This window comes from Artemia sp. Qi Xiang Cuo, chromosome 2 (genome assembly GCF_049724085.1).
Source record: "Artemia sp. Qi Xiang Cuo chromosome 2, ASM4972408v1, whole genome shotgun sequence".
Lineage (NCBI taxonomy): Eukaryota > Metazoa > Arthropoda > Branchiopoda > Anostraca > Artemiidae > Artemia > Artemia sp. Qi Xiang Cuo.
This window is the reverse complement of record NC_142795.1, coordinates 68912197-68924563: the sequence shown is the minus strand read 5'-3', so window position 1 is coordinate 68924563 and position 12367 is coordinate 68912197. Positions and strand designations below refer to the sequence as shown.

The window sequence follows — 12367 nt, the reverse complement described above, 5'->3', positions numbered from 1 at the left end:
AGAAGTATAGGTCTAAACTACAATTAATGCAAAGTATCTATGAAAGACGAATTGTAAGTATTTTGATTTTAAAATAAAAATAATATTTTTAAAAAGTAATTTGAGCATTTTCTTTTCAATTTTGTTGGATAAAAATGAAAAAATAAAAAACTAGAAAGAGCCACAGAATTCTATTGTAATAAAGTACTTCCAGGTTTAGCAATACATCTTTATATCAGGAAACTCAGTTGTGAGTAATTAGCGTTTTAATGAGCCATCTATTATAAATAATTTGGTTGCATTTTTTAATAATTCTGGTTTGCAAATATAAAACTAAAGCACATCCTTGGTTTCCCTTTGATCTCCTATAGAACCTATGTTATTTAACATTATGCCTTACGAATTCAGAGCCTAAGTATCCATTTTTGACCATTTATGTATAATGGAAAAGTTTATACTGGTCAAATGATTTTTGTACGGTTAAGATGGCTAGGCTACGTTTTATGGATGAAAGCTGACAGACAAAAGAACGTATCTAGGATTTTTTGTTTGTAGGGGGGGGGGGGGTTATAAAAAACTTAAAAAAACCCGTCAAAAATTTGTTTATGTTCATTTGTGCTATGTTTTTACGAGTCGGACATACAGCTCGGGGGGGAGGGGTTCAAACCCCTTAAAACCCCTTGGATACGGCCTTGATGAGAGATTACCAAAGATTGTGCTTTTTATTTACCATTTGATGCTAAACGAAAAGCAGGTCGCCCCCGAATGGAGCTGGGCACTGGGAAAGATTTAAAGGAAATTAGAATTTCATGGAAGGTGATTAAGAGTGAAGCTTTGAATAGATTAGGCTAGAAGACGAATGTGAATAGCTGTTTTAGCCTCAGGCGGCTTGGTGCTCCAGTGACTTGTAAGTAGTAGTAGTAGTAGTTCTTCTTTCACAAGGTTCGTAACATCTAGTCGAGTATTATAGTCCAAGAGTGAACCTTTCGGGATTTTGTAGGTTTTCCTTCACCTTCTTTGGATTAATCTATTGCTAACTTTACATAATTGACGTTGGAAATGGTCAACTGGTCACTACTGCACTGAGATGCATAGGTCCATATCACACTAAGTATTGTATCAGATCAGATCATTGTATCAGATCAGGATCCATTATAGTGTTTTTTTATTTTGATTTAACGAAACAAAATTCCTCCTTTGTCGTCATAAATAGGGTATTAAAAAAGATGACATTTCTGAATCAGATTTTTAAGCATGCCAACTGAAGTGTATATTAAATTTTTATAAGGAGTCAATTTGCTTTGTACCTCAGTTTTTCTTTAAATCATTGAAAATGTAAAGTGCAAGTGTAAAAAATAAAAACATGGAAAAATGGCAAACATAAGTTTCAGCTTGTCCAATTTTTGACATTTTTTTTCTTATTATTTTTTAATATCTAATGCAAAAACAATGTCTTTCAAAAAAACAATGTCCTCGCGATCATACTTAGCGGTGGTTAATTTTTGTATTCTCCGTCGCTGAATTTTAAGAAATTTTCAAAAAGTGAAAAAGAGAACTTCAATTGGGAGAAAAAATAAACAAAACTGTTAAATCAGCCACAAAAGATCAAAGAGCAAAAATATACAAAAAGTAAAAGAATTTGGAGCTTGCGGAAATAATTTATTTATATAATATAATAATTCATAATTTAATTATTACTTAAGTGGTCTTTCTCTTTTATAGGTGACAGACTTCTTCGTCAAATTCGAAAAATATAAGTGGAGCACCATTGAATTGAATGGAGTATTTCATTTGGTCGTCAGTCCTCAGCTTCATCTATTACCGAATGAGGCTTTTGCGTCCCCCACTCCACTTTTAAAGCTCCTAGCTGTTTGGGGGCAAAACCCAAGATACTTCTCTTTACTTGGTAAAGTCGATGATTCTGGTACTTATCCTGTTAGTGAACTGGTAAAATTATTAGCCAGCGGAAAAGCCACAGGAAGTGTATCGGGTTTAATAATGGATATATTTGAGAAACTGGTGACATTAGAAGATTTTGATGGCAAAATTGATGAAGATGATGAAAATGTTAGTGAATTACCTGTAGAAAATATGGTTGATATGAGTAGCGTCGATACCTCACGACATCAAGGTAAATATTCGGCCATGTCTATTTGAGATATCCCTTCCCTTTTGACAATCATCTTCTCCTTTTTATGTTTTTTTCTAGTGATTAGATCTCTTTTTTTTGTCTATGTACTTTCTTTTGTTTTGGAAGTATCTTGGTGATTTTTCAAGAATATTAAAGTTGTATTGTTATTCCGTCGTTCAAATTGTCTCATAAATTAAACTTGTGTGGTAATCAATCTCTCTCTCTCTCTCTCTCTCTCTCTCTCTCTCTCTCTCTCTCTCTCTCTCTCTCTCTCTCTCTCTCGGTCTCTCGGTCTCTCGGTCTCTCTCTCTCTCGCTCTCTCTCTCTCTCTCTCTCTCTCTCTCTCTCTCTCTCTCTCTCTCTCTCTCTCTCTCTCTCTCTCTCTCTCTCTCTCTCTCTCTCTCTCTCTCTCTCTCTCTCTCTCTCTCTCTCTCTCTCTCTCTCTCTCTCTCTCTCTCTCTCTCTCTCTCTCTCTCTCTCTCTCTCTCTCTCTCTCTCTCTCTCTCTCTCTCTCTCTCTCTCTCTCTCTCTCTCTCTCTCTCTCTCTCTCTCTCTCTCTCTCTCTCTCTCTCTCTCTCTCTCTCTCTCTCTCTCTCTCTCTCTCTCTCTCTCTCTCTCTCTCTCTCTCTCTCTCTCTATCTATCTATCTATCTATCTATCTATCTATCTTTTAGATTCTTGTATTTTATTTGTCATATAATCATCTTATAATCCTTTTTCTAGGAAGTTTTCTTGTCTCATCCATTCTCTTACTAGATTTGCTGCTCGTTTAAAGCATCAGTGGAAGGACATTTCCCTCTAGCCTGTTCATGGGCGCCCATAAGCTGAATTCCAGGGGGGGGGGCAAACCTGGTTTAGTTGGCACTTTTAATGCTATATAATAGAAATCTCAGAACAGAAATATAAAACTAAGGCAGCATCATTTAGCCAAGGGGGGGGTGAACCCCTACCCCCCCCCCTGTCCCCCTTATGGGCGCCCATATATTTTAACTTTTTTTAAAGCTTAAGTCAAATTTATTTAATTTTTATATTTCAGAAAAAAACTTATGTATTCTACTCAATTTTTTGTGGGGGGGGGGTGAGAAGGGGAAGGTCGACTTTTAAATAATTAATCGTTAGATATTTAAATGATTAGCATTTTATTAAGTTGAATTAATTATTTAAATATTTGATGATTAAATAACTGAATCTTTCAATGTTAAATAATTAACTATTGAATAACATATTGTTTGTCATTGACGACTTAATGACTAGAATATGACGTTAAGTAACACTGGGTTTATTAAAAAAAATATATACAAGATGTTCAATAATTGTTTTATTTAAATTATCGCACTGACAATGTCAATAAGAAGCTAATTAACTTAGTAGATAGCTTGAACATGTGGGTTTATTCTTTCTTTTCATTAATTTGATCCCCCTATTTTGCAAGAGAAAATTGCCCCTACCCCTTAAACTTTTCATTTTCTTTTCAAAAACGTTTCAGAGCGTTATTACATATAATTTACTGCTTATTAAGTGATATTTTTATTTTTCTTCACAGTACAATTTCAATTTTGTAAATTCTAAACTTTGTCATAGCAAAAAAACATACAACAAGTAATAATATAAGTGAATAAATAGATCTTAAAGCGAGTAATGCTTAAATTGAATATGAAAATCAAGCTTAAAACGAAAAAAAAATTGCTATTGAATTATAAAAGAAACTCAGAACGAACAGAAATTAAATAAACAATCAATGCAAATAAAAATACAATAGATATTAATGTAAATGAATAAATCAATCTTAAAACGAGTGTAACGTAAATTGAATATGCAAATCAAGCTTGAAACGAACAAAAATTACTATAAACAAGAGTTTGGGTATCACCTCCTTCTCTCGCTGTAAAAGTCTAAAACCTAATGCGACATTGGCGCTTTACTGAAAACGAATTTTATTAGAAATATTTTCTTTTGTACTGATTATTGAAAATAAACATTAAGATTACAGTAAAATTTTTAACTGATAGTTCTTTCTAAAATTGTTCAAGACGAACATAGTTTCACTACAAACAACAGTTTGGAAACTGTCCCCTTCCTTAACTGTAAAAACCAAAAGGCTACTGCGTCATTGGCGCTTCACTGAAAACGAATTATATGACAAATATTTTCTTTTCCAGTTCTTACAGCATTGAAAATGAAAATAAAATTACCGTGAAATAAGTCTTGAACTGATAGATATTTCAACATATATCATAATATGTCAAATATTCAGGTTAATTTCGGTTATACTTTCCAAGACTGTTCAAGACAAATATAGTTTTCAGTAAAGCGCCAATGACTCAGTAGGCTTTAGACTTTTACAGTGAGAGAAGGAGGCGATACCCAAACTCTTGTTTGTAATTATTTGAAAAAAACTACGTTTTCTAAAGAGTTAAAGAGGCTGAGTTACAAGGTCGAACCTTAAAACGTACAGGGATTAGGAGGCACAGTTTAGGGGCCGGCGCCCCCCCAAACCCCCCCACTTTCGCAGCCTTTAAATAAAAAAAATTTTTTTTAACTGAAAGTAAGGAGCGACATTAAAACTTGAAACGAACAGAAATTATTCCGTATATGAAAGGGGCTGTGCCCCCCTCAACGCCTCGCTCTTTACGCTAAAGTTTTATTGTTTAAAAAAAAGAGTTGTGAGAAAATCAAACTTTAGCGTAAAGGGCGAGGCGTTGAGGAGGGAGGGGGTCAATTGTTTTTCTTTTTATAAAAAAAAACATTGTTTCTAGTTTTCTTATCTCTTCTTGCACTGTTCTTGTTTTTTCATTCTTCCGGTTTCGTATTGCTTTCATTTTTATTCTTTTATTGTACTAATATAAATTAATAAATAAATCTTAAAATGAGTTCAGCTAAAATCGAATATGCAAATCAAGCTTAAAATGAACAAAAATATTTTAATATTGTTGCATAAAATGAAGCCCAAAACGAACAGAAATTTAATAAAGAATCATAGCAAACAAACATACAACATCTACTGTACATAAATGAATGCATAAACCTTGAAACGAATAAAGCTTTAATTAAAAATGCGAATCAAGATTGAAACGAACAAAAATCAATTCAAAGAAGACTATAGGTACTGCCTCCTTCCCTAACTGTAAAAGTCTAAAACCTACTGGCGCTTTACTGAAAATGGCGCTTTATTACGAACATTTTCTTACGTACTTATGACAACGTTGAAAATAAAAAAGGAATTACAGTAAAATCAAATTTTGAACTGATTGGCTTTTCAGCAGTTGACATCATTATATATTAAATATTTCGTTTATCCTTACTTCTTCCTAAGACCGTTAACGAAAAATTTAGTTTCACTGTAAAGAAGAATTTAGCTACTCCCTCCTTTCATAACATAAAAAATCTAAAACCTACTGCGTCATTGGTGCTTCACTGAAAGTGAATTATATTACAAATGTGCTCTTTTCCAATTATTACACCATTGAAATGAAAATAAAAATTACACTATTCTAATTTTGCTGATTCATTTTATTTATTATAAAAAACAATTTTACTTTTTCAGTTTTATTTATTTAAATATAATCAAACCTTTAGCCTCCTTATAGTATATTAAACGCTATTTGCATATTAAATGCGTTCATTACCTTGTGGGAATTAAATGTTGGTCCTTGCACTAAAAAAATATTACATTCAGATACTGGTACAGAAATTTTAGTGGCGCACATACTTTGCCACTGTGAGTATGTGCGGTTCTAGCAGACAACAAGCTCAACGTAATCCATGAAATCAGGTTTCAATTCTGGTTTTTAGCCTATTGTAAAAATGGGTTATGACTATAATTTATTTTACTTGTTTTAATAAAAATAAAGTCTATTTTATTTGAATTTTTTTACTCCTATGTTCGTGTCGGCAGGTACTTTTAAGCATCCGATATTTTGCTATTCTTTTACCTCGTTCCAAGACAGAGTGTCTGAATTCAGTACCATCACAGGGTGTAGAATCTTCTTTTGATGGAGTCAAGACAGAAAATTTTAGGGTTAATGTTCTCAGAAAGATCTTTACAATATATTCTAAAAAAAAATTATTGATTGTTTTCTAATTTAATTGAGTTTAAATTAAAGATATTGTCCTATTTTCCAGAAAAACCTAATTTTGGATCATGCCTTTTGAGTTTACATGTTCAAAGCATTCTTCAGTATCTTCGAACAAAGGTTGCTCGCATAGACACCTCTAAGAAGGGTCTGAGCATTCGAGACCTGACTGTACTAATGAGGCTATCTGAGTTCATCCGAGATAAGTCACAGAGCCAGCAGCTTGTTGACATCATTATACCAGCAATCCACGCTGGCTATGATGTTGGATCGGGCGAAGGTAAAAGTGGTGGGAAGAAATTGACGGAATCTCAAGCGGATTTTTTGTTGTCAACTCTGGCAGCTTTGATAGATAACGTTGACAATGCTGGATCGTATATAAAGTAAGTCTTGGAAGATCAGTTCTGTAGATATTCATTAATAGAAGGAAGGTACACATCGGGAAGTCGTCTCCCCTCCCCGAAATCCCAAATTCTATGATAACAGTAAAGATCTAGGGACTACTTGAAGGACACTAAAAAGTTTTAAAAAATACTTTGAAATTTTTTAAATACTCAATTATCTTATTCATAAAGGCACATTACTTCACTTTGCCTCCCCCCTTCTTGATGGATAGCTACATGGCCCACTTTATATATACCGTTATATTTTACGAAATGAACGGCGAACATTTACATTGAACCATGAGGAACATTGCACAAGCGGTGAAGAAAAGAGCAATGCTAATGTAAAGCATGGTGGGGATATATAAAACAGGGTGATATTTGTTTATCAGGGGTGAAATGGTGGTGGGTTAAAGTCAAGTAATGCGCATTCAGGAATGAGATAAGGAAGTGTTTATGATTGTTTAGAGTAGTTTTTAGAATTTTTGTGTGTTTCTTTCAAATGTTCCTAAACCTTGAGAATTGCCATTTTCCCGAGTTTTTCTTCAAATTATCAATATTTTTTTTTTGTTTATTGCCTCACCTCCCGAGAAAATAATCTTAGGTGTGAGCCTGATTCTAAAGTTTTTCTGTAATTTGGATGTAAGGCTCTCTTCTTGACTAAAGCTAAAGCCTCTTGACTAAAGGGGGTCCCTCTGTGATCAGACAAACGACATTAGAATACTATCAAGCCAGGGGACTGTAAGTTTCCTGTATAGAATTTTCAGCCATGGCGCTTTCAATGGTGTACTTTTTATTTCGATCCGACGCCATTTTTTTTTTAAGATTTCGGGCTTTTTATTGAAATTCATATGAATTTGTTTCCAAATTAATTTCAGTTTCAATTCAGTTTTATTAATAATAGATTCAATAAGCATATATAGAATCAATACAAAAAAGATACAATCTTTAAGTAAACACTTTAAATTACTAAAAACTAGGCCATAGCCTGTTGAGGTAAAACAGACTGTTGCCTGTCGAGCAACATTTTACTATTAAGACTAATTTTGTCTGGAATTCTGTTCCTTGTAACAAAATAATTGTGCCATTAATTTTTTAGACTAAATCTCTTAATTCAGTTTTTCTTTTCTTGCTCTGTATTTTTTCCGGCTTTATATTCCTCTGATGAGGAAATGTAGGCAACAGTTTTGAGTTTTATTCCTATTTTAATAAGAAACTATTTAATAGCAATTTTAACAAAAGAAGCATAAAACAAAAACTAAAATTTGTATTTATTTTACAAATCCCTAACTGTTGTGACAAACAAATGTTTCAGAGGTTGTTGAAAAATTATCTGAAAGTTCAATCTCTAGGAAAGCAGCACTCTTGTCTTGAATTTTTTTTTTTTTTTTTTTTGGTTAGATGAGTTTAATGATATTTTTGTCGTCTTTTATGTCTTATTTGCAGAGATGCAGTATGCCACTTGGCATGTATGCTGTCTGTCAAGCTTGAATTGAAGTTATCAAGTATTTTGCAGTAGGTTGCATAGGTTGCATCAAGACATGGCTAATTGTAGACAGAGAAAAGCCAAGACAGATAGTTCAAGTAATTGAGAGACAAATGTTTAAATGGCTGGGGCACGGGTAAATGGTAGAAGTATGCAAGACTCTCTTATTAGAAAAATACTTGTTTGTTAATTTTTGGAAAGGCATACCTGCCTAGAGTCTCAGGCATATTGACCAAGAACGTTGACTAATATACATTAGTGTTTAAATAACACCAATTCTATTTTTCTATCTTTTCTATTCTATTATATTTTATTATATAGTTTTATTATATTATTCTATTATATTAATATAATATTCTATTATATAATATTCTATTATATTATATATTTTCTATTTTCTATTCTATATATCTAATCTTTTCTATTCTATTTTTTAGAAACCAGATATGGATTCGTTAGATTCGGTTGCTAATAAGCCTAAGTTCAAAGACTAATCCTTAATAGTTAAAAAATCATGTTTGAAGCTAGGCTAATAATAAAAATCTTATAGATAATGAAGGCTCAGATGGCTAGGACGTGTTTTGCAAATAAAGAATAACATGTTGCCAAAGATCACTTTTTTCGGTAATTCATCAAGGGCCAAGATAAAAGGGGGGCCGTCCCAGAATGGGATAGGTAGAGTTCATGAATAAGAATATACTCCTTGAGAGGGGGCAAAGAGTGCAGCCTTGGTTAGGCTGGGGTGGAGGAGTGGGCGCAGATGTGTTGGCCTTAGTTGGGCTGGTGCTGCAGTGAGTCTATAGTACTACTAGCGTTATTTTATATTTTGTGTCAAAAGAAAGATCACGGATGCGTGTTTATTTGTTTTTCAACCCCTCGCTCTTTACGCTAAAGTGTGACAGTCTCACAACTTTGTTTTTAAAACAATAAAAAACTTTAGCGTAAAGAGCGAGGGGTTGAGGAGGGGGCAGCCCCTTTCATATACGGAATAATTTCTGTTCGTTTTAAGTTTTAATGTCGCTCCTTGTTTTCAGTTAAAAAAAACTTGTTTTTTTTGTATTTAATTTTCGAATAAGCACGGCTTTATTGTCTTTTGTATTGTGGTTTCAGGATTCCACTGGGTTTACTTGCATTCACACAGATCCAAGTCTTAGGAATAGAACTTTTTTTTAGACAGGGGGAGGTGGTAAAAAAAAGAAGTTTGAATTGTTTCACGCTAAATGTTTTCAATTTATCCTCGCTGGGAGGGTCCTTGGACCAGTTTTAGGGATGGGGATAATTCTCCCTTGTACCAGAGGGGATCAAATTAAAGACAAGAAAAACTAAACACAGAAGTATAGTAAACATTGGACCTAAAATAAAGCAAAATAGATTAACATAATAAAATAAAATTTAAAGTAAAAATTTTCTCGAAAAACGCTAACTATACAAAATTAAATGTACGAGTCGATTTTATTTCAAGATCACAAATAACAAGAAAATTGAATTTTAATTATTTGGCATCCGTTCTTGGAAGCTTTATTTGTGTATCTAGTAGTCTTTACGGAGAGATTTAAGACTCTCTTTCTGGGGAGGTAAGTAACATGTAAAATGTCTATGTAAGACCGGGGCCGCCGAGGGTCAAGAAAAGGCCCCCTTTTTCTTATAGTACGGCATCAATTCTAATAAGTGTGCCTTAGGACTGTACTGATCCTTGGTGTTGGAGGCAAAGAACTACACATAACTTTCTCCCGGTCCTAACCTGGAGTTATATTTTTTGATTGTATACTGAAGCGTAAATTTTGTTGAACGTTTTAAAAGCTGATTGTTTTTTATCTTCAACATTCTATTCTTTCGAAAAAAGAGATCACAAAATTTTGAATGGAATTTATTTTGAATATAAACTAATAAAAAACAATCCAACTTCGAACACAAGTTGAAACATCTAAAAAGGCTTTAAAATATCTTGCTTTAGGTTTTTTTGAGTTCTGACCCCTGGAGGCACCCCCCTCTCTCACCCTTTGTCACGAAGCCCTGTGTAACAAAACCTTTGTCTGGCTAAGTAGTCCTTGTAAACTTATAAACTGATATTGCACTCATTGGGATTCCGTAAACAAAATTGTGGCTAAAATACTGCTTCATATACATGCCATATTAGATTATTTTGTAAAATTCCTTCCCAAAAAAATATCCCACAGAAACACTCCCATAATACCCAGAGGTGTGTGTACCTTTGGCTGATACCCCTAATTTAAATTAACCCTCAATATCTTCTTTTTTAGGATTCTGATTCCTCTGCTAGGCAAAGTATGCTCACAGTCAAGCCGGTTGAGTCTGTCTGGTGTCTTCAGAGCTATTGGCAAAGCAGATATGCAAGCCAAGATCATTACAACTCGAATAGAGGCTTTAAATGCATTCGATCCGCGTCGGATGGATGAACCTGATTTTAATCGACGTCTTGATGCCTATAAAGAAATTAATGCTGAGCTTAATGACGGGACGTGTGCGAAAGAGATGGTGATGGCTGTGATCTACAATTGTGCCTTCGCATTGAAAGTGGTAAGTATCGTCGAAGGTCAGTTTGCCTGCCCCATAGGATTAACCCATAAGCTGTTTACTTTTTGAATTATTCTCATGACCTTACAAAGCCATGGTTTCTTGCCTACTTGTGCAATTACTATGATTTGCTCAGTAAAACTATCACTTTTATTCTTCTTCTTCTGCTAGTTTCAATTTGGTCCAGCCCCACTCCACACTTTTCCTGTTTCCAAAGATAAAGACTTTTAGCAGCTGATTTTAGATGAGCTTCTGAGTTTATGTCTTTTTTAATTCTATCCGAAAAAAAAACAACAACAAAAAACATGAAAGTAAACACACAGCATTAATACTTGCAAAAAAAAGGAAAAATACCGTGCCAATTTCAGAATTATAATTAAAAAAAAAAAATTACAATTTGGGCCTTTATGAAAACAAAACACGTTTTTGAGCGATTATTTTTATCACAATGCTCTGAAAAGGAATATGCTCTTTTATGTGTCTCGGTTTTAATATATAAACACTAAACCCCAGATATTTTGCTATTTTCAGTAACATTGAACACTGATAATTTTTTCGGCTTAAATATTTTAAAAAGAAATATGAAAATAAGGCATTTGCATTTGCCAACCGGCAACATTTGTTGCATTCTTGTAAGTTTTTGGTGTAGCGCAAGTTAAACTTCTGCTTAAAGGTCGGGGGGTTGATCTTGGCTGCAGTCCCCCTTCCTTCGTTTATTAAGGATAGTTATAGTTTATAAGTTTTAACTTCAATCTTTAATTCCGTAGGAAATCTTTTATTTATGTTTCAACAAAATTTATTTATTACGAGTCACTTACAGACTTTGCAATGATCTGCTTAAGAACGTAGTGCACAGCTGCCTGGGAGAGTGCCATATGAAACAGCTATTTCTCGTAATATTTTGTTTTTCATACATCAAACTTAGCGGCTGTCCCGTAATTTTCATAAATAATCTAGGTCTTGAGAAATTTGGCCTGATTTGTATCCAAATTATCGCTTTGTAGGCCAGAATGATGGTCAACAAGGGTCTACTGCACTAGAATTTTAATAACTGTCGGGATTTTAAAAAATCTATTTGAATGACTTCTTTCCTTTTTCATGACCGTTGGCGTGATTCGATCAGCCCTGAAAAAAGTTTCTCCTTGCAAGGGGCACTTTAAAATGCGAAAAACAGACCTTTTGCATAATAGTTTTCTGCTTTTCAAGGCAGTTAAGTTCTTTTGATTGTCGTTGTTCTTGAGGATGCTTTGTGTATATTCTCTATCAGAGGCAACGCTGTAGCGTTGCTTATAGTAAAGGCCATACGGCTCCAGTGTTTTATTCTTATTTTTTTTTTTTTCCCCAGAGGCACTTCATACGGAAGGGGTCATCGTAGAAACTTCAAAGGGGGTTCATTAGATTGGGAATCGAGAGTTCTATTGCCCTTTTTAACAGTAAAAAGTGATTGGAGGGTAACTAGCCCCTCCCCACGCCAATAATTCCCCCCAACACCTCCAATAAAAATTTTCGGATAGTCATTGTGCTCATAATAGTTGATCTCCTGATAGACAATATGTTCTTAAGGAGGACACTCCCCCACAACCCTCAGGGCAAGGGTTTTAAGTTATACCCTGGGGGCATATAAGGTTTTTATAGAAGGCCTTGTTGAAGAAACTTCAAAAAAGGCTCATTCGATTGGAAATTCAAAAAGATAGTGCCCTTTTTAATAGTCGAAAGTGATGGGAGGGCAACTAGCCCCCCCCCCCACGCCTATAATTCCACCAAACACATCCAATAAAAA

At 34.1% G+C, this 12367-nt stretch overlaps 1 protein-coding gene across 2 annotated transcripts in view; it reads left to right on the top strand.

The window, feature by feature from the left end:
• Positions 1-12367, top strand: part of LOC148955543 (small subunit processome component 20 homolog) — a 165537-nt gene that overhangs the window by 76540 nt on the left and 76630 nt on the right. For both annotated transcript variants that reach the window (XM_089102742.1, XM_089102751.1), the window contains 3 exons: positions 1702-2110; positions 6233-6566; positions 10314-10590. In XM_089102742.1, coding sequence (XP_088958868.1) covers positions 1702-2110; positions 6233-6566; positions 10314-10590 — 1020 coding nt within the window. The remainder of the gene's footprint in view (positions 1-1701; positions 2111-6232; positions 6567-10313; positions 10591-12367) is intronic.